This window comes from Lithobates pipiens, unplaced genomic scaffold, assembly GCF_037356315.1.
Source record: "Lithobates pipiens isolate NorthernLeopardFrog02 unplaced genomic scaffold, aLitPip1_a1.2 Scaffold_35, whole genome shotgun sequence".
Classification (NCBI taxonomy): Eukaryota; Metazoa; Chordata; class Amphibia; order Anura; family Ranidae; genus Lithobates; species Lithobates pipiens.
Genome location: NW_027507811.1, coordinates 39,581 through 67,500, shown reverse-complemented (window position 1 = coordinate 67,500; position 27,920 = coordinate 39,581). Strand labels below are relative to the sequence as shown.

The 27,920-nt window shown below is 51.3% G+C and overlaps 2 protein-coding genes across 2 annotated transcripts in view; one reads left to right on the top strand and one right to left on the bottom strand.

Moving 5' to 3' along the window:
• Positions 1-27,920, bottom strand: part of LOC143955421 (uncharacterized) — a 79,265-nt gene that overhangs the window by 27,628 nt on the left and 23,717 nt on the right. Inside the window, exon 8 of the mRNA XM_077465471.1 lies at positions 24,569-25,054. Within this exon, the coding sequence (XP_077321597.1) occupies positions 24,569-25,054 (486 nt within the window). The remainder of the gene's footprint in view (positions 1-24,568; positions 25,055-27,920) is intronic.
• LOC143955525 (uncharacterized) lies at positions 163-27,920 on the top strand. Its single transcript, XM_077465570.1, has 9 exons — positions 163-610; positions 16,069-16,179; positions 16,743-16,871; positions 16,960-17,083; positions 17,200-17,297; positions 17,378-17,569; positions 17,672-17,780; positions 23,639-25,081; positions 26,183-27,920. Exons 1-9 carry the CDS (start codon positions 605-607, stop codon positions 27,853-27,855), a joined length of 3,885 nt encoding a protein of 1,294 aa, XP_077321696.1. The 5' UTR covers positions 163-604; the 3' UTR covers positions 27,856-27,920.

The following is a 27,920-nucleotide window of genomic DNA, read 5'->3' as shown; positions in this document are numbered from 1 at the left end:
ATGACGATTGTAATTGATTCGTTTATTTCTATCTTTATTAATATCATTTATTAATCTATTTGTTATTTTTACTTATATTATTATACAGGATTTATGGAGCACCAATAACTATGATCCATTCAATTATTTATATGATTCATATAATTTCTATATTTATTATTATTATTATTAATATTATACAGGATTTATGTAGCGCCAACAATTGCGATTGATTCAATTATTTATATCATTAATATAATTTCTATATTTATTATTATTATCATTATTACAAATATTATTAAACAGGATTTCTGGAGTGCCAATGATTGTGATTGATTCATTTATTTATATGATAAATATCATTTATTTATTTATTAATTATCGTTTATATTTATCATTACAATTATTATTATACAGGATTTATGGAGTGCCAATGACTACGATCGATTCAATTATTTGTTTCATTAATATAATTTCTATATTTATTATTATTATTATTATTACAAATATTATTAAACAATGGCAACAGTGGCAATGATTGTGATTGATTCAATTATTTAATTGAGTACTATAATTTATATATATATTACTATTATTATTATTATACAGGATTTGTGGAGCGCCAATGATTGTAACTGATTCATTTATTTATATGATAAATATCATTTATTTATTTATTATCATTTGTATATTCATTATTATTATTATTATTATTATTATTATTTTTATTATACAGGATTTATGTAGCGCCAATGACTGTGATTGATTAATTTATTAAATGATAAACATAATTTATTTATTATTATTATTATTATTATTATTAATATTATACAGGATTTATGGAGTGCCAATGACTACGATCGATTCAATTATTTATATCATTAATATAATTTCTATATTTATTATTATTACAATTATTTTTATTATACAGGATTTTTAGAGCGCCAACAGTTTCCTCAGCGCTTTACAATATAAAGGGAGACAAACAATACAATAAATTAGAAAAGGGTTAAGAGAGCGCTGCTCACAAGAGCTTACAATCTAATATTTACATAACACCTTCTGCTAATACATAACCCCCCCCCCCCCCCGCTGACCCATCCCCCAGGACAGGGAGTGCTCTCATAGACATCCCACCCCCACCTTACATTCCCCACCCCTCCCCCTCCTCCTAACCTCCGGGGATATCTCCCCTAATCCTGGTCCTCCAAGTATCTCACCCCCCCCCGACACCCGGGAAACCTCCTCCAGCATCTGCTGCAATCTTCTCAGTCTTATCTGGATCCCCCTGCTCCCAAAAACCACCCCACCCCCGTTCTCGTCCCCCCCCCCCCCCCTCTGTCTGCAATAAGCCTCACTTTCTGTCCATGAACTTTTTATCTTCCATTCTCTTAACCTCCTTACAATCGGTGAAACCTGACTTCAAGATTCAGACTCTGCCTCTCCCGCTGGCCCCTCCCGCTGGCCTCTCCCGCTGGCCTCTCCCGCTGGCCTCTCCCGCTGGCCTTTCCCGCTGGCCCCTCCTGCTGGCCTCTCCCATGGAGGCCTCCACTGGACTCACCCAGACCTAGCGGACAGAAAGGAGGTGGAGTTGGTTTGCTTTTATCCCCACTGAGCACCTTTTAAAGTCCTTCCTGCCCCTCCCTCTCTATCCTTTTCTTTTGGGACACATTGTCTGTTTCTCTCAGGAGCGCAGTGACGTCTCGGCCTCCTGAACCGAGTGTCGGGCTTCCTTCACGACTTCTCTGCCCGGCTACCCGATTTTCTCTCCTCCGCAATACCAACTATCGTTCTTGGTGACATCCCCGCTAATGTTGGCAGCCCAGCTACACCCCAACTTTTCACCGTAAACCTCGTCCTTTCACCTCACTCTTCGAAAATGTGTATCCTCCCATCTTTGCACCCCCTACAACCTCAGCAACACCCCCTTTCCTCTCTCTGACCACAACCTCATCACTTCCACAGTGTCCTCGTCTCCAACCAGCCGCCCCACCAAGGGTGGAAAACAATTACCCACAGAGACCTTCACCACGTTATTCCTTCTCTTCTCTACTCCTCGTGGACCCCCTCCATGACCAAATCTCACCCCCGCCTTGTGCTGATCAGACCACCTCCGTCTACAACACTTTACTGGACTCACCCGATCCTCTCCATACACAAAGTATTGGGCCCTGACCATCCCTGGCAGACACAACGCCGGAAATCTCAAGAGGCAAATCCCCAACAACCTAAGACTCCTTTCCTTGCTCCTGCTTGCGTCAAACTCTCACCTCACTGACACTCCATGGACCACACGGACACTGAATGGTCTCCATTCAACGTCCTCCACCCCTCTCTACCAATCCCTCCACTGGTCTCCATTCAACGTCCTCCACCCCTCTCTACCAATCCCTCCACTGGCCTCCATTCAGTGTCCTCCACCCCTCTCTACCAATCCCTCCACTGACCTCCATTCAGTGTCCTCCACCCCTCTCTGCCAATCCCTCCACTGACCTCCATTCAGTGTCCTCCACCCCTCTCTACCAATCCCTCCACTGGTCTCCACTCAGTGTCCTCCACCCCTCTCTACCAATCCCTCCACTGACCTCCATTCAGTGTCCTCCACCCCTCTCTACCAATCCCTCCACTGACCTCCATTCAGTGTCCTCCACCCCTCTCTACCAATCCCTCCACTGGTCTCCATTCAGTGTCCTCCACCCCTCTCTACCAATCCCTCCACTGATCTCCATTCAACGTCCTCCACCCCTCTCTACCAATCCCTCCACTGACCTCCATTCAGTGTCCTCCACCCCTCTCTACCAATCCCTCCACTGACCTCCATTCAGTGTCCTCCACCCCTCTCTACCAATCCCTCCACTGGTCTCCATTCAGTGTCCTCCACCCCTCTCTACCAATCCCTCCACTGATCTCCATTCAACGTCCTCCACCCCTCTCTACCAATCCCTCCACTGACCTCCACTCAGTGTCCTCCACCCCTCTCTACCAATCCCTCCACTGGTCTCCATTCAACGTCCTCCACCCCTCTCTACCAATCCCTCCACTGACCTCCATTCAGTGTCCTCCACCCCTCTCTACCAATCCCTCCACTGGTCTCCATTCAACGTCCTCCACCCCTCTCTACCAATCCCTCCACTGATCTCCATTCAGTGTCCTCCACCCCTCTCTACCAATCCCTCCACTGGTCTCCACTCAGTGTCCTCCACCCCTCTCTACCAATCCCTCCACTGGTCTCCATTCAGTGTCCTCCACCCCTCTCTACCAATCCCTCCACTGGTCTCCATTCAACGTCCTCCACCCCTCTCTGCCAATCCCTCCACTGGTCTCCATTCAACGTCCTCCACCCCACTCTACCAATCCCTCCACTGGTCTCCATTCAGTGTCCTCCACCCCTCTCTACCAATCCCTCCACTGGTCTCCATTCAACGTCCTCCACCCCTCTCTGCCAATCCCTCCACTGGTCTCCATTCAACGTCCTCCACCCCTCTCTACCAATCCCTCCACTGGTCTCCATTCAACGTCCTCCACCCCTCTCTGCCAATCCCTCCACTGGTCTCCATTCAACGTCCTCCACCCCTCTCTACCAATCCCTCCACTGACCTCCATTCAGTGTCCTCCACCCCTCTCTACCAATCCCTCCACTGGTCTCCATTCAGTGTCCTCCACTCCTCTCTACCAATCCCTCCACTGACCTCCATTCAGTGTCCTCCACCCCTCTCTGCCAATCCCTCCACTGACCTCCATTCAGTGTCCTCCATTCAGTGTCCTCCACCCCTCTCTACCAATCCCTCCACTGGTCTCCATTCAACGTCCTCCACCCCTCTCTACCAATCCCTCCACTGGTCTCCATTCAACGTCCTCCACCCCTCTCTACCAATTCCTCCACTGGTCTCCATTCAATGTCCTCCACCCCTCTCTACCAATCCCTCCACTGGTCTCCATTCAACGTCCTCCACCCCTCTCTACCAATCCCTCCACTGGTCTCCATTCAGTGTCCTCCACCCCTCTCTACCAATCCCTCCACTGGTCTCCATTCAACGTCCTCCACCCCTCTCTACCAATCCCTCCACTGACCTCCATTCAGTGTCCTCCACCCCTCTCTACCAATCCCTCCACTGACCTCCATTCAGTGTCCTCCACCCCTCTCTACCAATCCCTCCACTGACCTCCATTCAGTGTCCTCCACCCCTCTCTACCAATCCCTCCACTGGCCTCCATTCAGTGTCCTCCACCCCTCTCTACCAATCCCTCCACTGGTCTCCATTCAGTGTCCTCCACCCCTCTCTACCAATCCCTCCACTGGCCTCCATTCAGTGTCCTCCACCCCTCTCTACCAATCCCTCCACTGGTCTCCATTCAACGTCCTCCACCCCTCTCTACCAATCCCTCCACTGGTCTCCATTCAACGTCCTCCACCCCTCTCTACCAATCCCTCCACTGGTCTCCATTCAACGTCCTCCACCCCTCTCTGCCAATCCCTCCACTAACCTCCATTCAGTGTCCTCCACCCCTCTCTGCCAATCCCTCCACTGACCTCCATTCAGTGTCCTCCATTCAGTGTCCTCCACCCCTCTCTACCAATCCCTCCACTGGTCTCCATTCAACGTCCTCCACCCCTCTCTACCAATCCCTCCACTGGTCTCCATTCAACGTCCTCCACCCCTCTCTGCCAATCCCTCCACTGGTCTCCATTCAACGTCCTCCACCCCTCTCTACCAATCCCTCCACTGGTCTCCATTCAACGTCCTCCACCCCTCTCTGCCAATCCCTCCACTGGTCTCCATTCAACGTCCTCCACCCCTCTCTACCAATCCCTCCACTGACCTCCATTCAGTGTCCTCCACCCCTCTCTACCAATCCCTCCACTGGTCTCCATTCAGTGTCCTCCACTCCTCTCTACCAATCCCTCCACTGACCTCCATTCAGTGTCCTCCACCCCTCTCTGCCAATCCCTCCACTGACCTCCATTCAGTGTCCTCCATTCAGTGTCCTCCACCCCTCTCTACCAATCCCTCCACTGGTCTCCATTCAACGTCCTCCACCCCTCTCTACCAATCCCTCCACTGGTCTCCATTCAACGTCCTCCACCCCTCTCTACCAATCCCTCCACTGACCTCCATTCAGTGTCCTCCACCCCTCTCTACCAATCCCTCCACTGACCTCCATTCAGTGTCCTCCACCCCTCTCTACCAATCCCTCCACTGACCTCCATTCAGTGTCCTCCACCCCTCTCTACCAATCCCTCCACTGGCCTCCATTCAGTGTCCTCCACCCCTCTCTACCAATCCCTCCACTGGTCTCCATTCAGTGTCCTCCACCCCTCTCTACCAATCCCTCCACTGGCCTCCATTCAGTGTCCTCCACCCCTCTCTACCAATCCCTCCACTGGTCTCCATTCAACGTCCTCCACCCCTCTCTACCAATCCCTCCACTGGTCTCCATTCAACGTCCTCCACCCCTCTCTACCAATCCCTCCACTGGTCTCCATTCAACGTCCTCCACCCCTCTCTGCCAATCCCTCCACTAACCTCCATTCAGTGTCCTCCACCCCTCTCTGCCAATCCCTCCACTGACCTCCATTCAGTGTCCTCCATTCAGTGTCCTCCACCCCTCTCTACCAATCCCTCCACTGGTCTCCATTCAACGTCCTCCACCCCTCTCTACCAATCCCTCCACTGGTCTCCATTCAACGTCCTCCACCCCTCTCTACCAATCCCTCCACTGGTCTCCATTCAACGTCCTCCACCCCTCTCTACCAATCCCTCCACTGGTCTCCATTCAACGTCCTCCACCCCTCTCTACCAATCCCTCCACTGGTCTCCATTCAGTGTCCTCCACCCTTCTCTACCAATTCCTCCACTGGTCTCCATTCAGTGTCCTCCACCCCTCTCTACCAATCCTTCCACTGGTCTCCATTTAGTGTCCTCCACCCCTCTCTGCCAATCCCTCCACTGACCTCCATTCAGTGTCCTCCACCCCTCTCTACCAATCTCTCCACTGACCTCCATTCAGTGTCCTCCACCCTTCTCTACCAATTCCTCCACTGGTCTCCATTCAGTGTCCTCCACCCCTCTCTACCAATCCCTCCACTGACCTCCATTCAGTGTCCTCCACACCTCTCTACCAATCCTTCCACTGGTCTCCATTCAGTGTCCTCCACCCCTCTCCGCCAATCCCTCCATTGGTCTCCATTCAGTGTCTTCCACTCCTCTCTACCAATCCCTCCACTGACCTCCATTCAGTGTCCTCCACCCCTCTCTACCAATCCCTCCACTGACCTCCATTCAGTGTCCTCCACCCCTCTCTACCAATCCCTCCACTGACCTCCATTCAGTGTCCTCCACCCCTCTCTACCAATCCTTCCACTGATCTCCATTTAGTGTCCTCCACCCCTCTCTGCCAATCCCTCCACTGGTCTCCATTCAGTGTCCTCCACCCTTCTCTACCAATCCCTCCACTGGTCTCCATTCAGTGTCCTCCACCCCTCTCTACCAATCCTTCCACTGACCTCCATTCAGTGTCCTCCACCCCTCTCTACCAATCCCTCCACTGGTCTCCATTCAGTGTCCTCCACCCCTCTCTACCAATCCCTCCACTGACCTCCATTCAGTGTCCTCCACCCTTCTCTACCAATCCTTCCACTGGTCTCCATTTAGTGTCCTCCACCCCTCTCTGCCAATCCCTCCACTGGTCTCCATTCTGTGTCCTCCACCCCTCTCCGCCAATCCCTCCATTGGTCTCCATTCAGTGTCTTCCACCCCTCTCTACCAATCCCTCCACTGACCTCCATTCAGTGTCCTCCACCCCTCTCTACCAATCCCTCCACTGACCTCCATTCAGTGTCCTCCACCCCTCTCTACCAATCCCTCCACTGACCTCCATTCAGTGTCCTCCACCCCTCTCTACCAATCCCTCCACTGACCTCCATTCAGTGTCCTACACCCCTCTCTACCAATCCCTCCACTGACCTCCATTCAGTGTCCTCCACCCCTCTCTACCAATCCCTCCACTGACCTCCATTCAGTGTCCTCCACCCCTCTCTACCAATCCCCCCACTGGTCTCCATTCAGTGTCCTCCACCCCTCTCTACCAATCCCTCCACTGACCTCCATTCAGTGTCCTCCACCCTTCTCTACCAATCCCTCCACTGGTCTCCATTTAGTGTCCTCCACCCCTCTCTGCCAATCCCTCCACTGGTCTCCATTCTGTGTCCTCCACCCCTCTCCGCCAATCCCTCCATTGGTCTCCATTCAGTGTCTTCCACCCCTCTCTACCAATCCCTCCACTGACCTCCATTCAGTGTCCTCCACCCCTCTCTACCAATCCCTCCACTGGTCTCCATTCAACGTCCTCCACCCCTCTCTACCAATCCCTCCACTGGTCTCCACTCAGTGTCCTCCACCCCTCTCTACCAATCCCTCCACTGACCTCCATTCAGTGTCCTCCACCCCCCTCTACCAATCCCTCCACTGACCTCCATTCAGTGTCCTCCACCCCTCTCTACCAATCCCTCCACTGGTCTCCATTCAGTGTCCTCCACCCCTCTCTACCAATCCCTCCACTGATCTCCATTCAACGTCCTCCACCCCTCTCTACCAATCCCTCCACTGACCTCCATTCAGTGTCCTCCACCCCTCTCTACCAATCCCTCCACTGACCTCCATTCAGTGTCCTCCACCCCTCTCTACCAATCCCTCCACTGGTCTCCATTCAGTGTCCTCCACCCCTCTCTACCAATCCCTCCACTGATCTCCATTCAACGTCCTCCACCCCTCTCTACCAATCCCTCCACTGACCTCCACTCAGTGTCCTCCACCCCTCTCTACCAATCCCTCCACTGGTCTCCATTCAACGTCCTCCACCCCTCTCTACCAATCCCTCCACTGACCTCCATTCAGTGTCCTCCACCCCTCTCTACCAATCCCTCCACTGGTCTCCATTCAACGTCCTCCACCCCTCTCTACCAATCCCTCCACTGATCTCCATTCAGTGTCCTCCACCCCTCTCTACCAATCCCTCCACTGGTCTCCACTCAGTGTCCTCCACCCCTCTCTACCAATCCCTCCACTGGTCTCCATTCAGTGTCCTCCACCCCTCTCTACCAATCCCTCCACTGGTCTCCATTCAACGTCCTCCACCCCTCTCTGCCAATCCCTCCACTGGTCTCCATTCAACGTCCTCCACCCCACTCTACCAATCCCTCCACTGGTCTCCATTCAGTGTCCTCCACCCCTCTCTACCAATCCCTCCACTGGTCTCCATTCAACGTCCTCCACCCCTCTCTGCCAATCCCTCCACTGGTCTCCATTCAACGTCCTCCACCCCTCTCTACCAATCCCTCCACTGGTCTCCATTCAACGTCCTCCACCCCTCTCTGCCAATCCCTCCACTGGTCTCCATTCAACGTCCTCCACCCCTCTCTACCAATCCCTCCACTGACCTCCATTCAGTGTCCTCCACCCCTCTCTACCAATCCCTCCACTGGTCTCCATTCAGTGTCCTCCACTCCTCTCTACCAATCCCTCCACTGACCTCCATTCAGTGTCCTCCACCCCTCTCTGCCAATCCCTCCACTGACCTCCATTCAGTGTCCTCCATTCAGTGTCCTCCACCCCTCTCTACCAATCCCTCCACTGGTCTCCATTCAACGTCCTCCACCCCTCTCTACCAATCCCTCCACTGGTCTCCATTCAACGTCCTCCACCCCTCTCTACCAATTCCTCCACTGGTCTCCATTCAATGTCCTCCACCCCTCTCTACCAATCCCTCCACTGGTCTCCATTCAACGTCCTCCACCCCTCTCTACCAATCCCTCCACTGGTCTCCATTCAGTGTCCTCCACCCCTCTCTACCAATCCCTCCACTGGTCTCCATTCAACGTCCTCCACCCCTCTCTACCAATCCCTCCACTGACCTCCATTCAGTGTCCTCCACCCCTCTCTACCAATCCCTCCACTGACCTCCATTCAGTGTCCTCCACCCCTCTCTACCAATCCCTCCACTGACCTCCATTCAGTGTCCTCCACCCCTCTCTACCAATCCCTCCACTGGCCTCCATTCAGTGTCCTCCACCCCTCTCTACCAATCCCTCCACTGGTCTCCATTCAGTGTCCTCCACCCCTCTCTACCAATCCCTCCACTGGCCTCCATTCAGTGTCCTCCACCCCTCTCTACCAATCCCTCCACTGGTCTCCATTCAACGTCCTCCACCCCTCTCTACCAATCCCTCCACTGGTCTCCATTCAACGTCCTCCACCCCTCTCTACCAATCCCTCCACTGGACTCCATTCAACGTCCTCCACCCCTCTCTGCCAATCCCTCCACTAACCTCCATTCAGTGTCCTCCACCCCTCTCTGCCAATCCCTCCACTGACCTCCATTCAGTGTCCTCCATTCAGTGTCCTCCACCCCTCTCTACCAATCCCTCCACTGGTCTCCATTCAACGTCCTCCACCCCTCTCTACCAATCCCTCCACTGGTCTCCATTCAACGTCCTCCACCCCTCTCTGCCAATCCCTCCACTGGTCTCCATTCAACGTCCTCCACCCCTCTCTACCAATCCCTCCACTGGTCTCCATTCAACGTCCTCCACCCCTCTCTGCCAATCCCTCCACTGGTCTCCATTCAACGTCCTCCACCCCTCTCTACCAATCCCTCCACTGACCTCCATTCAGTGTCCTCCACCCCTCTCTACCAATCCCTCCACTGGTCTCCATTCAGTGTCCTCCACTCCTCTCTACCAATCCCTCCACTGACCTCCATTCAGTGTCCTCCACCCCTCTCTGCCAATCCCTCCACTGACCTCCATTCAGTGTCCTCCATTCAGTGTCCTCCACCCCTCTCTACCAATCCCTCCACTGGTCTCCATTCAACGTCCTCCACCCCTCTCTACCAATCCCTCCACTGGTCTCCATTCAACGTCCTCCACCCCTCTCTACCAATCCCTCCACTGGTCTCCATTCAATGTCCTCCACCCCTCTCTACCAATCCCTCCACTGGTCTCCATTCAACGTCCTCCACCCCTCTCTACCAATCCCTCCACTGACCTCCATTCAGTGTCCTCCACCCCTCTCTACCAATCCCTCCACTGACCTCCATTCAGTGTCCTCCACCCCTCTCTACCAATCCCTCCACTGACCTCCATTCAGTGTCCTCCACCCCTCTCTACCAATCCCTCCACTGGCCTCCATTCAGTGTCCTCCACCCCTCTCTACCAATCCCTCCACTGGCCTCCATTCAGTGTCCTCCACCCCTCTCTACCAATCCCTCCACTGGTCTCCATTCAACGTCCTCCACCCCTCTCTACCAATCCCTCCACTGGTCTCCATTCAACGTCCTCCACCCCTCTCTACCAATCCCTCCACTGGTCTCCATTCAACGTCCTCCACCCCTCTCTGCCAATCCCTCCACTAACCTCCATTCAGTGTCCTCCACCCCTCTCTGCCAATCCCTCCACTGACCTCCATTCAGTGTCCTCCATTCAGTGTCCTCCACCCCTCTCTACCAATCCCTCCACTGGTCTCCATTCAACGTCCTCCACCCCTCTCTACCAATCCCTCCACTGGTCTCCATTCAACGTCCTCCACCCCTCTCTACCAATCCCTCCACTGGTCTCCATTCAACGTCCTCCACCCCTCTCTACCAATCCCTCCACTGGTCTCCATTCAACGTCCTCCACCCCTCTCTACCAATCCCTCCACTGGTCTCCATTCAGTGTCCTCCACCCTTCTCTACCAATTCCTCCACTGGTCTCCATTCAGTGTCCTCCACCCCTCTCTACCAATCCTTCCACTGGTCTCCATTTAGTGTCCTCCACCCCTCTCTGCCAATCCCTCCACTGACCTCCATTCAGTGTCCTCCACCCCTCTCTACCAATCTCTCCACTGACCTCCATTCAGTGTCCTCCACCCTTCTCTACCAATTCCTCCACTGGTCTCCATTCAGTGTCCTCCACCCCTCTCTACCAATCCCTCCACTGACCTCCATTCAGTGTCCTCCACACCTCTCTACCAATCCTTCCACTGGTCTCCATTCAGTGTCCTCCACCCCTCTCCGCCAATCCCTCCATTGGTCTCCATTCAGTGTCTTCCACTCCTCTCTACCAATCCCTCCACTGACCTCCATTCAGTGTCCTCCACCCCTCTCTACCAATCCCTCCACTGACCTCCATTCAGTGTCCTCCACCCCTCTCTACCAATCCCTCCACTGACCTCCATTCAGTGTCCTCCACCCCTCTCTACCAATCCTTCCACTGATCTCCATTTAGTGTCCTCCACCCCTCTCTGCCAATCCCTCCACTGGTCTCCATTCAGTGTCCTCCACCCTTCTCTACCAATCCCTCCACTGGTCTCCATTCAGTGTCCTCCACCCCTCTCTACCAATCCTTCCACTGACCTCCATTCAGTGTCCTCCACCCCTCTCTACCAATCCCTCCACTGGTCTCCATTCAGTGTCCTCCACCCCTCTCTACCAATCCCTCCACTGACCTCCATTCAGTGTCCTCCACCCTTCTCTACCAATCCTTCCACTGGTCTCCATTTAGTGTCCTCCACCCCTCTCTGCCAATCCCTCCACTGGTCTCCATTCTGTGTCCTCCACCCCTCTCCGCCAATCCCTCCATTGGTCTCCATTCAGTGTCTTCCACCCCTCTCTACCAATCCCTCCACTGACCTCCATTCAGTGTCCTCCACCCCTCTCTACCAATCCCTCCACTGACCTCCATTCAGTGTCCTCCACCCCTCTCTACCAATCCCTCCACTGACCTCCATTCAGTGTCCTCCACCCCTCTCTACCAATCCCTCCACTGACCTCCATTCAGTGTCCTACACCCCTCTCTACCAATCCCTCCACTGACCTCCATTCAGTGTCCTCCACCCCTCTCTACCAATCCCTCCACTGACCTCCATTCAGTGTCCTCCACCCCTCTCTACCAATCCCCCCACTGGTCTCCATTCAGTGTCCTCCACCCCTCTTTACCAATCCCTCCACTGACCTCCATTCAGTGTCCTCCACCCTTCTCTACCAATCCCTCCACTGGTCTCCATTTAGTGTCCTCCACCCCTCTCTGCCAATCCCTCCACTGGTCTCCATTCTGTGTCCTCCACCCCTCTCCGCCAATCCCTCCATTGGTCTCCATTCAGTGTCTTCCACCCCTCTCTACCAATCCCTCCACTGACCTCCATTCAGTGTCCTCCACCCCTCTCTACCAATCCCTCCACTGACCTCCATTCAGTGTCCTCCACCCCTCTCTACCAATCCCTCCACTGACCTCCATTCAGTGTCCTCCACCCCTCTCTACCAATCCCTCCACTGACCTCCATTCAGTGTCCTCCACCCCTCTCTACCAATCCCTCCACTGACCTCCATTCAGTGTCCTCCACCCCTCTCTACCAATCCCTCCACTGACCTCCATTCAGTGTCCTCCACCCCTCTCCACCAATCCCTCCACTGACCTCCATTCAGTGTCATCCACCCCTCTCTACCAATCCCTCCACTGGTTTCCATTCAGTGTCCTCCCCCCCTCTCTACCAATCCCTCCACTGGTCTCCATTCAGTGTCCTCCACCCCTCTCTACCAATCCCTCCACTGGTCTCCATTCAGTGTCCTCCACCCCTCTCTACAAATCCCTCCACTGACCTCCATTCAGTGTCCTCCACCCCTCTCTACCAATCCCTCCACTGGTCTCCATTCAGTGTCCTCCACCCCTCTCTACCAATCCCTCCACTGACCTCCATTCAGTGTCCTCCACCCTTCTCTACCAATCCTTCCACTGGTCTCCATTTAGTGTCCTCCACCCCTCTCTGCCAATCCCTCCACTGGTCTCCATTCAGTGTCCTCCACCCCTCTCCGCCAATCCCTCCATTGGTCTCCATTCAGTGTCTTCCACCCCTCTCTACCAATCCCTCCACTGACCTCCATTCAGTGTCCTCCACCCCTCTCTACCAATCCCTCTACTGACCTCCATTCAGTGTCCTCCACCCCTCTCTACCAATCCCTCCACTGACCTCCATTCAGTGTCCTCCACCCCTCTCTACCAATCCCTCCACTGACCTCCATTCAGTGTCCTCCACCCCTCTCTACCAATCCCTCCACTGACCTCCATTCAGTGTCCTCCACCCCTCTCTACCAATCCCTCCACTGACCTCCATTCAGTGTCCTCCACCCCTCTCTACCAATCTCCCCACTGGTCTCCATTCAGTGTCCTCCACCCCTCTCTACCAATCCCTCCACTGACCTCCATTCAGTGTCCTCCACCCCTCTCTACCAATCCCCCCACTGGTCTCCATTCAGTGTCCTCCACCCCTCTCTACCAATCCCTCCACTGACCTCCATTCAGTGTCCTCCACCCTTCTCTACCAATCCCTCCACTGGTCTCCATTTAGTGTCCTCCACCCCTCTCTGCCAATCCCTCCACTGGTCTCCATTCTGTGTCCTCCACCCCTCTCCGCCAATCCCTCCATTGGTCTCCATTCAGTGTCTTCCACCCCTCTCTACCAATCCCTCCACTGACCTCCATTCAGTGTCCTCCACCCCTCTCTACCAATCCCTCCACTGACCTCCATTCAGTGTCCTCCACCCCTCTCTACCAATCCCTCCACTGACCTCCATTCAGTGTCCTCCACCCCTCTCTACCAATCCCTCCACTGACCTCCATTCAGTGTCCTCCACCCCTCTCTACCAATCCCTCCACTGACCTCCATTCAGTGTCCTCCACCCCTCTCTACCAATCCCTCCACTGACCTCCATTCAGTGTCCTCCACCCCTCTCCACCAATCCCTCCACTGACCTCCATTCAGTGTCATCCACCCCTCTCTACCAATCCCTCCACTGGTTTCCATTCAGTGTCCTCCCCCCCTCTCTACCAATCCCTCCACTGGTCTCCATTCAGTGTCCTCCACCCCTCTCTACCAATCCCTCCACTGGTCTCCATTCAGTGTCCTCCACCCCTCTCTACAAATCCCTCCACTGACCTCCATTCAGTGTCCTCCACCCCTCTCTACCAATCCCTCCACTGGTCTCCATTCAGTGTCCTCCACCCCTCTCTACCAATCCCTCCACTGACCTCCATTCAGTGTCCTCCACCCTTCTCTACCAATCCTTCCACTGGTCTCCATTTAGTGTCCTCCACCCCTCTCTGCCAATCCCTCCACTGGTCTCCATTCAGTGTCCTCCACCCCTCTCCGCCAATCCCTCCATTGGTCTCCATTCAGTGTCTTCCACCCCTCTCTACCAATCCCTCCACTGACCTCCATTCAGTGTCCTCCACCCCTCTCTACCAATCCCTCTACTGACCTCCATTCAGTGTCCTCCACCCCTCTCTACCAATCCCTCCACTGACCTCCATTCAGTGTCCTCCACCCCTCTCTACCAATCCCTCCACTGACCTCCATTCAGTGTCCTCCACCCCTCTCTACCAATCCCTCCACTGACCTCCATTCAGTGTCCTCCACCCCTCTCTACCAATCCCTCCACTGACCTCCATTCAGTGTCCTCCACCCCTCTCTACCAATCTCCCCACTGGTCTCCATTCAGTGTCCTCCACCCCTCTCTACCAATCCCTCCACTGGTCTCCATTCAGTGTCCTCCACCCCTCTCTACCAATCCCTCCACTGACCTCCATTCAGTGTCCCCCATCCCTCTCTACCAATCCCTCCACTGGTCTCCATTCAGTGTCCTCCACCCTTCTCTACCAATCCCTCCATTCAGTGTCCTCCACCCCTCTCTACCAATCCCTCCACTGGTCTCCATTCAGTGTCCCCCATCCCTCTCTACCAATCCCTCCACTGGTCTCCATTCAGTGTCCTCCACCCCTCTCTACCAATCCCTCCACTGACCTCTATTCAGTGTCCTCCACCCCTCTCTACCAATCCCTCCACTGGTCTCCATTCAGTGTCCTCCACCCTTCTCTACCAATCCCTCCACTGACCTCCATTCAGTGTCCTCCACCCCTCTCTACCAATCCCTCCACTGGTCTCCATTCAGTGTCCCCCATCCCTCTCTACCAATCCCTCCACTGGCCTCCATTCAGTGTCCTCCATCCCTCTCTACCAATCCCTCCACTGGTCTCCATTCAGTGTCCTCCACCCCTCTCTACCAATCCTTCCACTGACCTCCATTCAGTGTCCTCCACCCCTCTCCACCAATCCCTCCACTGACCTCCATTCAGTGTCATCCACCCCTCTCTACCAATCCCTCCACTGGTCTCCATTCAGTGTCCTCCCCCCCCTCTCTACCAATCCCTCCACTGGTCTCCATTCAGTGTCCTCCACCCCTCTCTACCAATCCCTCCACTGATCTCCATTCAGTGTCCTCCACCCCTCTCTACCAATCCCTCCACTGACCTCCATTCAGTGTCCTCCACCCCTCTCTACCAATCCCTCCACTGGTCTCCATTCAGTGTCCTCCACCCCTCTCTACAAATCCCTCCACTGACCTCCATTCAGTGTCCTCCACCCCTCTCTACCAATCCCTCCACTGGTCTCCATTCAGTGTCCTCCACCCCTCTCTACAAATCCCTCCACTGATCTCCATTCAGTGCCCTCCACCCCTCTCTACCAATCCCTCCACTGGCCTCCATTCAGTGTCCTCCACCCCTCTCTACCAATCCCTCCACTGACCTCCATTCAGTGTCCTCCACTCCTCTCTGCCAATCCCTCCACTGACCTCCATTCAGTGTCCTCCACCCCTCTCCACCAATCCCTCCACTGGTCTCCATTCAGTGTCCTCCACCCCTCTCTACCAATCCTTCCACTGGATTCTCATTGCCCAACAAATACAATTCAAAACACTAAAGCTCTGACTCTGCTCCAAGCTACATCGCCAAACTTGTCTCTAAATATCACCCAAACCTTCCTCTCGCTCTTCCCAAGACCTCCTCCTGTACTCTAGTTCCCTTGTTTCCTCCTCCCATGCTCATATTGATAGATAAACCCCATTAGAGTATAATACTCATCTCCATCTTCAGTGGGTGGTATATATAATATATCTTAAGACTGTATACCTTCACATCATCACTGCATAGAACCCTATATCTGATGTGTGGACTATAAAGAAGATTCCAAGGTCAATGTGTGTTTTTTTTTCTATATAAAGAATATTGTGGATCACATGACCATCTCCAAGAGGATGGAGGACGACCAGAACCACGTAATGGACCGGATACTACACCTCACCCTGGAGATCATCTCCCTGCTGACCGGAGAGGTGAGGAGGATTCTGGGGGTCACATGACATCACTCTTATCTCTATTAATAAAACACAGACCTGACCGGAGAGGTGAGGAGGATTCTGGGAGGTCACATGACATCACTCTTATCTCTATTAATAAAACACAGACCTGACCGGAGAGGTGAGGAGGATTCTGGGAGGTCACATGACATCACTCTCATCTCTATTAATAAAACACAGACCTGACCGGAGAGGTGAGGAGGATTCTGGGAGGTCACATGACATCACTCTTATCTCTATTAATAAAACACAGACCTGACCGGAGAGGTGAGGAGGATTCTGGGAGGTCACATGACATCTCTCTTATCTCTATTAATAAAACACAGACCTGACCGGAGAGGTGAGGAGGATTCTGGGAGGTCACATGACATCACTCTTATCTCTATTAATAAAACACAGACCTGACCGGAGAGGTGAGGAGGATTCTGGGAGGTCACATGACATCACTCTTATCTCTATTAATAAAACACAGACCTGACCGGAGAGGTGAGGAGGATTCTGGGAGGTCAAATGACATCACTGTTACTTTTTTGATACAGAGTTTTCCTCCTGTGAAGTCCGGTGATCATCTCACCATCAAGGTTCCTCAGTCCTTGAAACCTAAGGGGGACAGTCACCAGAAGATCCTGGAACTGACCAATATGATCACTGAGCTGCTGACAGGAGAGGTGAGGAGGATTCTGGGAATTGTGGGACATTATCCAGTAACAGACAAGGGATGTGTCTGGATGGTGACTGTATCATTGTGTGTGTCAGGTTCCTATAAGGTGTCAGGATGTCACTGTCTATTTCTCCATGGAGGAGTGGGAGTATTTAGAAGGACACAAGGATCTCTACAAGGACGTCATGATGGACAATCAGCCGCCCCTCACATCACCGCGTAAGAGGAGACTTTATTGTAAAGGAGAGAGCAGTACGGAGGCTCCACCTAGATCCCCCATCATCTGATAAACACATAGAAACAATGGATTCAGTCAGTGTGTGTGTTTCCTACAGATGGATCCAGTAATGGGAACCCACCAGAGAGATGTCCCCGTCCTCTGTATTGCCGGGATTCCACACAGGAAGGTGACACCATCCCCCACCATCATCAGGTAGGTGAGGAACAATTATTGGTAGTTCTGATTTATACACAAGCTTACTTGTTACAATGAATGTTTTATTTTATATTTAGAGTGGAAACCTCAGGGATTATAATATTGTAGTTAAAGAAGATTATAATGAGGAGGATGAGGAGTATGGGGTGATGGAGGAGTTTTCCGATGGATACAATGACATGATGGAGACGTCTAATACCAGGAACCCACCAGAGAGTCCCCGTCCTCTGTATTCCCGGGATTCCACACAGGAAGTTCAATATTATGAGGTAGAATGACCTAACAAATCCTAAACCATCAAAGAAATAACAAGGTCGTTATATTGTATCTTTTTTAATTACATTTGCATTGTTGTGTTGCCCACAATTTAGGATGAAGACCAAAATTCTCAAACAGAAGAAAATGGGGAGAAAACACAAAGGTCACCAGTGAGCAGCCCGTCTTATAAAGAGGAGGAAAATATTTCAGAGATTAGCACAGGTGAGAATCAAAACCAGCACTGGATCTCCACCACCCGGATCATTGTATGACACCAATCCCTCCGACACTCTCCTCCTCCAGAACTTGTGTTGGTCTCTTCCTGTTCCCCCATTGTTCTTCTCTTCCTCTGTGTTGGTCGCTTCCTGTTCCCCCATTGTTCTTCTCTTCCTCTGTGTTGGTCTCTTCCCGTTCCCCCATTGTTCTGCTCTTCCTCTGTGTTGGTCTCTTCCTGTCCCTCAGTTCTTCTCGTCCTCTGTGTTGGTCTCTTCCTGTTCCCCCATTGTTCTTTTCCTCTGTGTTGGTCTCTTCCTGCTCCCCCATTGTTCTTCTCTTCCTCTGTGTTGGTCTCTTCCTGTTCCTCAGTTCTTCTCTTCCTCTGTGTTGGTCTCTTCATGTTCCTCAGTTCTTCTCTTCCTCTGTGTTGGTCTCTTCCTGTCCCTCAGTTCTTCTCTTCCTCCGTGTTGGTCTATTCATGTCCCTCAGTTCTTCTCTTCCTCTGTGTTGGTCTCTTCATGTTCCTCAGTTCTTCTCTTCCTCTGTGTTGGTCTCTTCCTGTTCCTCAGTTCTTCTCTTCCTCTGTGTTGGTCTATTCATGTTCCTCAGTTCTTCTCTTCCTCTGTGTTGGTCTCTTCCTGTCCCTCAGTTCTTCTCTTCCTCCGTGTTGGTCTATTCATGTCCCTCAGTTCTTCTCTTCCTCTGTGTTGGTCTCTTCATGTTCCTCAGTTCTTCTCTTCCTCTGTGTTGGTCTATTCATGTCCCTCAGTTCTTCTCTTCCTCTGTGTTGGTCTCTTCATGTTCCTCAGTTCTTCTCTTCCTCTGTGTTGGTCTATTCATGTCCCTCAGTTCTTCTCTTCCTCTGTGTTGGTCTATTCATGTCCCTCAGTTCTTCTCTTCCTCTGTGTTGATCTATTCATGTTCCTCAGTTTTTCTCTTCCTCCGTGTTGGTCTCTTCATGTTCCTCAGTTCTTCTCTTCCTCCGTGTTGGTCTCTTCCTGTTCCTCAGTTCTTCTCTTCCTGTGTGTTGGTCTATTCATGTCCCTCAGTTCTTCTCTTCCTCTGTGTTGGTCTCTTCCTGTTCCCCCATTGTTCTTTTCCTCTGTGTTGGTCTCTTCCTGCTCCCCCATTGTTCTTCTCTTCCTCTGTGTTGGTCTCTTCCTGTTCCTCAGTTCTTCTCTTCCTGTGTGTTGGTCTATTCATGTCCCTCAGTTCTTCTCTTCCTCTGTGTTGGTCTCTTCCTGTTCCCCCATTGTTCTTTTCCTCTGTGTTGGTCTCTTCCTGCTCCCCCATTGTTCTTCTCTTCCTCTGTGTTGGTCTCTTCCTGTTCCTCAGTTCTTCTCTTCCTCTGTGTTGGTCTATTCATGTCCCTCAGTTCTTCTCTTCCTCTGTGTTGGTCTCTTCATGTTCCTCAGTTCTTCTCTTCCTCTGTGTTGGTCTCTTCATGTTCCTCAGTTCTTCTCTTCCTCTGTGTTGGTCTATTCATGTCCCTCAGTTCTTCTCTTCCTCTGTGTTGGTCTCTTCCTGTTCCCCCATTGTTCTTCTCTTCCTCTGTGTTGGTCTCTTCCTGTCCCTCAGTTCTTCTCTTCCTCCGTGTTGGTCTATTCATGTCCCTCAGTTCTTCTCTTCCTCTGTGTTGATCTATTCATGTTCCTCAGTTCTTCTCTTCCTCTGTGTTGGTCTCTTCCTGTTCCTCAGTTCTTCTCTTCCTGTGTGTTGGTCTATTCATGTCCCTCAGTTCTTCTCTTCCTCTGTGTTGGTCTATTCATGTCCCTCAGTTCTTCTCTTCCTCTGTGTTGGTCTATTCATGTTCCTCAGTTCTTCTCTTCCTCCGTGTTGGTCTATTCATGTTCCTCAGTTCTTCTCTTCCTCTGTGTTGGTCTCTTCCTGCTCCCCCATTGTTCTTCTCTTCCTCTGTGTTGGTCTCTTCCTGTTCCTCAGTTCTTCTCTTCCTCTGTGTTGGTCTATTCATGTTCCTCAGTTCTTCTCTTCCTCTGTGTTGGTCTCTTCCTGCTCCCCCATTGTTCTTCTCTTCCTTTGTGTTGGTCTCTTCCTGTTCCTCAGTTCTTCTCTTCCTCTGTGTTGGTCTATTCATGTTCCTCAGTTCTTCTCTTCCTCCGTGTTGGTCTATTCATGTCCCTCAGTTCTTCTCTTCCTCTGTGTTGGTCTATTCATGTCCCTCAGTTCTTCTCTTCCTCTGTGTTGGTCTCTTCCTGTTCCCCCATTGTTCTTCTCTTCCTCTGTGTTGGTCTCTTCCTGCTCCCCCATTGTTCTTCTCTTCCTCTGTGTTGGTCTCTTCCTGTTCCTCAGTTCTTCTCTTCCTCTGTGTTGGTCTATTCATGTTCCTCAGTTCTTCTCTTCCTCTGTGTTGGTCTCTTCCTGCTCCCCCATTGTTCTTCTCTTCCTTTGTGTTGGTCTCTTCCTGTTCCTCAGTTCTTCTCTTCCTCTGTGTTGGTCTATTCATGTTCCTCAGTTCTTCTCTTCCTCCGTGTTGGTCTATTCATGTCCCTCAGTTCTTCTCTTCCTCTGTGTTGGTCTATTCATGTCCCTCAGTTCTTCTCTTCCTCTGTGTTGGTCTATTCATGTCCCTCAGTTCTTCTCTTCCTCTGTGTTGATCTATTCATGTCCCTCAGTTCTTCTCTTCCTCTGTGTTGGTCTATTCATGTCCCTCAGTTCTTCTCTTCCTGTGTGTTGGTCTATTCATGTCCCTCAGTTCTTCTCTTCCTCTGTGTTGGTCTCTTCATGTCCCTCAGTTCTTCTCTTCCTCTGTGTTGGTCTCTTCCTGCTCCCCCATTGTTCTTCTCTTCCTCTGTGTTGGTCTCTTCCTGTTCCTCAGTTCTTCTCTTCCTCTGTGTTGGTCTATTCATGTTCCTCAGTTCTTCTCTTCCTCTGTGTTGGTCTATTCATGTCCCTCAGTTCTTCTCTTCCTCTGTGTTGGTCTCTTCCTGCTCCCCCATTGTTCTTCTCTTCCTTTGTGTTGGTCTCTTCCTGTTCCTCAGTTCTTCTCTTCCTCTGTGTTGGTCTATTCATGTTCCTCAGTTCTTCTCTTCCTCCGTGTTGGTCTATTCATGTCCCTCAGTTCTTCTCTTCCTCTGTGTTGGTCTATTCATGTCCCTCAGTTCTTCTCTTCCTCTGTGTTGGTCTCTTCATGTCCCTCAGTTCTTCTCTTCCTCTGTGTTGGTCTCTTCATGTCCCTCAGTTCTTCTCTTCCTCTGTGTTGGTCTATTCATGTCCCTCAGTTCTTCTCTTCCTCTGTGTTGGTCTCTTCCTGTTCCCCCATTGTTCTTCTCTTCCTCTGTGTTGGTCTCTTCCTGCTCCCCCATTGTTCTTCTCTTCCTCTGTGTTGGTCTCTTCCTGTTCCTCAGTTCTTCTCTTCCTCTGTGTTGGTCTATTCATGTTCCTCAGTTCTTCTCTTCCTCTGTGTTGGTCTATTCATGTTCCTCAGTTCTTCTCTTCCTCTGTGTTGGTCTATTCATGTCCCTCAGTTCTTCTCTTCCTCTGTGTTGGTCTCTTCCTGTTCCCCCATTGTTCTTCTCTTCCTCTGTGTTGGTCTCTTCATGTTCCTCAGTTCTTCTCTTCCTCCGTGTTGGTCTATTCATGTCCCTCAGTTCTTCTCTTCCTCTGTGTTGGTCTCTTCCTGTTCCCCCATTGTTCTTCTCTTCCTCTGTGTTGGTCTCTTCCTGCTCCCCCATTGTTCTTCTCTTCCTCCGTGTTGGTCTATTCATGTCCCTCAGTTCTTCTCTTCCTCCGTGTTGGTCTCTTCATGTTCCTCAGTTCTTCTCTTCCTCTGTGTTGGTCTATTCATGTCCCTCAGTTCTTCTCTTCCTCTGTGTTGGTCTCTTCCTGTTCCCCCATTGTTCTTCTCTTCCTCTGTGTTGGTCTCTTCCTGCTCCCCCATTGTTCTTCTCTTCCTCTGTGTTGGTCTCTTCCTGTTCCTCAGTTCTTCTCTTCCTCTGTGTTGGTCTATTCATGTTCCTCAGTTCTTCTCTTCCTCCGTGTTGGTCTATTCATGTTCCTCAGTTCTTCTCTTCCTCTGTGTTGGTGTCTTCCTGTTCCTCAGTTCTTCTCTTCCTCTGTGTTGGTCTATTCATGTCCCTCAGTTCTTCTCTTCCTCTGTGTTGGTCTATTCATGTCCCTCAGTTCTTCTCTTCCTCTGTGTTGGTCTCTTCCTGTTCCCCCATTGTTCTTCTCTTCCTCTGTGTTGGTCTCTTCATGTTCCTCAGTTCTTCTCTTCCTCCGTGTTGGTCTATTCATGTCCCTCAGTTCTTCTCTTCCTCTGTGTTGGTCTCTTCCTGTTCCCCCATTGTTCTTCTCTTCCTCTGTGTTGGTCTCTTCCTGCTCCCCCATTGTTCTTCTCTTCCTCCGTGTTGGTCTATTCATGTCCCTCAGTTCTTCTCTTCCTCCGTGTTGGTCTCTTCATGTTCCTCAGTTCTTCTCTTCCTCTGTGTTGGTCTATTCATGTCCCTCAGTTCTTCTCTTCCTCTGTGTTGGTCTCTTCCTGTTCCCCCATTGTTCTTCTCTTCCTCTGTGTTGGTCTCTTCCTGCTCCCCCATTGTTCTTCTCTTCCTCTGTGTTGGTCTCTTCCTGTTCCTCAGTTCTTCTCTTCCTCTGTGTTGGTCTATTCATGTTCCTCAGTTCTTCTCTTCCTCCGTGTTGGTCTATTCATGTCCCTCAGTTCTTCTCTTCCTCTGTGTTGGTCTCTTCCTGCTCCCCCATTGTTCTTCTCTTCCTCCGTGTTGGTCTATTCATGTCCCTCAGTTCTTCTCTTCCTCCGTGTTGGTCTCTTCATGTTCCTCAGTTCTTCTCTTCCTCTGTGTTGGTCTATTCATGTCCCTCAGTTCTTCTCTTCCTCTGTGTTGGTCTCTTCCTGTTCCCCCATTGTTCTTCTCTTCCTCTGTGTTGGTCTCTTCCTTTTCCTTGGTTGCTCTTCTCTTCCTCTGTTGGTCTCTCCCTGTTTCTTAGTTGCTCTTCTCTTCCTCTGTGTTGGTCTCTTCCTTTTCCTTGGTTGCTCTTCTCTTCCTCTGTTGGTCTCTCCCTGTTTCTTAGTTGCTCTTCTCTTCCTCTGTTGGTCTCTTCCTGTTCCTTGGTTGCTCTTCTCTTCCTCTGTTGGTCTCTCCCTGTTCCTCAGTTGCTCTTCTCTTCCTCTGTGTTGGTCTCTTCCTGTTCCTCAGTTGCTCTTCTCTTCCTCTGTGTTGGTCTCTTCCTGTTCCTTGGTTGCTCTTCTCTTCCTCTGTTGGTCTCTCCCTGTTTCTCAGTTGCTCTTCTCTTCCTCTGTGTTGGTCTCTTCCTGTTCCTCAGTTCTTCTCTTCCTCTGTGTTGGTCTCTTCCTGTTCCTCAGTTCTTCTCTTCCTCCGTGTTGGTCTATTCATGTCCCTCAGTTCTTCTCTTCCTCTGTGTTGGTCTCTTCCTTTTCCTCTGTTGCTCTTTTCTTCCTCTGTGTTGGTCTCTTCCTGTTTCTCAGTTGCTCTTCTCTCCCTCTGTGTTGGTCTCTTCCTATTCCTCAGTTGCTCTTCTCTTCCTCTGTTGGTCTCTTCCTGTTCCTTGGTTGCTCTTCTCTTCCTCTGTTGGTCTCTCCCTGTTTCTCAGTTGCTCTTCTCTTCCTCTGTGTTGGTCTCTTCCTGTTCCTCAGTTGCTCTTCTCTTCCTCTGTGTTGGTCTCTTCCTGTTCCTTGGTTGCTCTTCTCTTCCTCTGTTGGTCTCTCCCTGTTTCTCAGTTGCTCTTCTCTTCCTCTGTTGGTCTCTTCCTGTTCCTTGGTTGCTCTTCTCTCCCTCTGCTTTGGTCTCTTCCTTTTCCTCTGTTGCTCTTCTCTTCCTCTGGGTTGTTGTGTTCAATTATAAAAAATGTATTTATTTATTTATGGACAGATGAGAATGACATCAGAGAAAATTCAAGTTGGCGCCTCGTCTTACCTCAATATTGTAAAGGAGAAGATGATCTGTTATGTGATCCTCCAGGAGAACACAATCTTAACCCCGATATGTTTAGAGGACTTCGCCGTGTGGATAGACCACCTGATCCTTCCAATCCGGTGGAATCTTCTCCTAATAGATCCCATGCATTGACTCTGAATACTCACCGAGGGATCTGCAGTGTGGAAACCTTACCAGATCCCTCTGAGCCCAGGGAATCTTCTCCCCTTCAGTTGGATTCCAGTACCCTGAATATCCTTCCAGAACTGCAGAGTGTGGGCCGATTTCTGGATTCTTCCAATCTGATACAATCCATCAAATCAGAGTCTACTACCTCAGATATGGAGTTCGAACCTCACCACATGGACAGACATCAGGCAGGATTTCTGCCGCATGAACCAGGCAACTTCACACAACGACTGGCACACAAAGGCCGCAGGATCTATCAGTGTCCAGAATGTGGCAAAAGCTTCAACCACAGCGGCAACCTTATTGTACATCGCAGAATCCACACAGGAGAGAAGCCCTTCCAGTGTCTTCATTGTGGAAAAGCTTTCGCTCATCGGTCAAATCTCGTCCAGCATCAGATCGTACACAGAGGAGAGGCACCATTACCATCTGTGGTGTATAGGAACAGCCTAAGAGGACTGGCACCATTACCATCCATGGTGTACAAGAATGGACTAAGAGGACTGGCACCATTATCATCCATGGGGTATAAGAATGACCTAAGAGGACAGGCAGTGCCACCATCCGTGGTGTATAAGAATGGCCTAAGAGGTCAGGCAGTGCCACCATCCACTGTGTATGGGAATGGCCTAACAGAGCAGACAATGCCACCATCAACTGGGCAAGCAAATGGCTTAAGGGGACAGGCAACCTCACCATCTGCTATGTATGGCAGCAGCTTAGGAGGACCGGCACTACCACCATCCACTGTGTATGGAAATGACTTAGGAGGACCGGCACTAGCACCATCCACCGTGTATGGAAATGACTTAGGAGGACCGGCACTACCACCATCCACCGTGTATGGAAAAGACTTAGGAGGACCGGCACTACCACCATCCACCGTGTATGGAAAAGACTTAGGAGGACCGGCACTACCACCATCCACCGTGTATGGAAAAGACTTAGGAGGACCGGCACTACCACCATCCACCGTGTATGGAAAAGACTTAGGAGGACCGGCACTACCACCATCCACCGTGTATGGAAAAGACTTAGGAGGACCGGCACTACCACCATCCACCGTGTATGGAAAAGACTTAGGAGGACCGGCACTACCACCATCCACCGTGTATGGAAAAGACTTAGGAGGACAGACAACATCACCATCTGCTTTGTATGGGAGTGCCCTATCTCCGATACCTGGAGCCAGGAGACAACAGATGGCTTGTGACGTATTTTCATAATTACTCTCCACTCTGCAATGTGTTCCCTTACTCCTCTCCTTCTTCTGTGTGACCCACCACCCCCTCTCCTCTGGAACTCTTCTCCTCTGATGTGTGGCTCACCTCTCCTCTGGAACTCTTCTGCTCTGATGTGTGACCCACCTCCCCCTCTCCTCTGTACCTCTTCTCCTCTGATGTGTGGTCCACCTCTCCTCTGTACCTCTTCTCCTCTAATGTGTGACCCACCTCCCCCTCTCCTCTGGAACTCTTCTCCTCTAATGTATGGCTCACCTCCCCCTCTTCTCTGGAACTCTTCTCCTCTAATGTATGGCTCACCTCCCCTTTTTCTCTGGAACTCTTCTTCTCTGTTGCGTGGCCTACCTCCTCCTCTCCTCTGAAACTCTTCTCCTGTGATGTGTGGTCCACCTCTCCCTCTCCTCTGTAACTCTTTTTCCCTGATGTGTGGCCCACTTTCCCCTCTCCTCTGTACCTCTTCTCCTCTGATGTGTGGTCCACCTCCCCCTCTCCTCTGTAACTCTTCTCTGATGCATGACCCACCTCCCTCGCTCCTCTGTAACTCTTCTCCTCTGATGCATGACCCACCTCCCTCGCTCCTCTGTAACTCTTCTCCTCTGATGCATGACCCACCTCCCTCGCTCCTCTGTAACTCTTCTCCTCTGTTGTGTGGTCCACTTCCCCTCCCCCCTCTCCTCTGTAACTCTTCAACCTCCCCCTCCTCTCTGTAATGCTTCTCCTCTGATGTGTGGCCCTCCATCCCCTTTGCTCCTCAACTCCCCAGGTGTGACTATCCTCCTTCTCATTGTGACTCTTCTCCCTTTCCTCCTCCCCTGTGTCGACATCCTCCCTTTCACCTGTATAACTCTTTCCACCCCCTCGTATTACTCTCTTTATCCTCTATTCCTTAACCCTCCTCTTCTCAGAGTTGCTCTCAATCTCCTCTTTGTGTGACTCTCTTCTATTCTCGTTCCATGTTCCTCACCCCTTTATCTCCTCTGATGTTCTCCTCCTCTACCTTATCCTTGTTGTCAGCGTTGTGCTCCTCTACTCCTCTCTGTACTGATATGTCGATTTTGTTGCCCTGCAGATGGACATCCCATCAGGAGAACCTCCGAGTGGCATTGTGTTCCGTCTCCAGACTGTAAAGTGGAATATGAAGACATCTCAGAAGATCCTCCAGAGGAAAACCCCATTGCCTCAAATATTAACCTAGGACCTCATAGTGGGGAAAGATCCCCAAATGCCCCTCATCCTGTGGAATCTTCCCTGGAGAAGTCCAATACTGTCACTCCAAATATCCATTCAGAACTTCCCAGTGCAGATCTATCACCAGATCCAGTGGATCTCTCTCCTAGTCATGGTGTTCCCTCAGATATCTATCGAAAATTGGGCTTGGGTAGCGTACCCGACCTCTCGTATCTGACAGAACCTTCACCTTTTACATCACATACTGTCAACCATAAAATCCAACCAGGACTTCATAGTGTGAAGAGATCGCCAGATCCCAATGATCCCGAGGGCTCTTCTAACGACAACTCGCATTCCGGTGTCTCAAAAAAGCATCTTCACCGTCCAGATTTATTACCAGATCCCTTTCAGTTTATGGATTCTTCTTTTAAATCAGATCCGGTTACCTCGAAAGTCCAGCCGGGAGATTCTACTTCAGAGAGATCACCGAAATCCCCTAAAATGGCAGAACCGGCTCATAACGGGCAACGTGGCCCGTCGCAGAAACCGCCGCACAGAGAACGTAGAACATATCAGTGTCCCGAATGCGGCAAATGTTTCAAGCAAAGCGGCAACCTGATTGTCCACCGGAGAATCCACACGGGCGAGAAGCCCTTCCAGTGTCTTCACTGCGGAAAAGCCTTTGCCCATCAGTCAAACCTGGTCCAGCATCAGATCGTACACCGAGGGCAGGCGCCGCCGCCGCCTCCGTCCGCCATGTACGGGAATGGCTTATCGTCACCCTTAGAAGTCAGGAGGCATCAGAGGACTTGTGACGTGTTTTCCTGTTCGTATTGCGGGAAGTGTTTCAAGCACATGTCCAACCTGGTGACCCACGAAAGGGTCCACCTGGGCGAGAAGCCCTTTTCATGTTCGGAGTGCGGGAAAAGCTTCAAGCAGAAGTCCGCTCTCATCTCGCACTGCATCATTCACACGGGCGAGAAGCCCTTCCCGTGCTCTGAGTGCGGCAAGAGTTTCAAGCAGAGGTCGGCGCTCAGCATGCACCTGAAGATTCACACGGGCGAGCGACCCTACGCCTGCTCCGAGTGCGGGAAAAGTTTCAGAGACAACTCGGCTCTTGTCAGGCACTACCGGATGCACACGGGAGAAAAACCATACCCCTGCCCCGACTGCGGTAAACGTTTTGCCCACGTAGCCAACCTCATTCCTCACCAGCGCATTCACACGGGGGAAAGGCCGTACGCATGTTCAGACTGCGGGAAGGGCTTCTCCTCCAAGTCCTACCTCGCCGAGCACCAGACCATCCACACAGACAGCAAGCCCTTTCCGTGTCCGGAGTGCGGCAAGTCCTTCAAACGGAAAACGATCCTCCTACAACACCAGAAAACACATGAGATGGACACGCCTTTCATATGCCCCGAGTGCGGGAAAGGCTTCAAGAGGAAGGCCACTCTGGACCAGCATCTGAAAGTCCACGCCGGGGTCAGATCTTATTTATGTTTCCAGTGCGGTCGAAGTTTTTCTCAGAAACCCCATCTGGCCTTACACGAGAGGCTCCACCACTCTCAATGATTGGGGCAAATGTTTCCAAAGTGTCTTATCCATCTTATATACGTCTAATAAAAGTCTTTTACCAA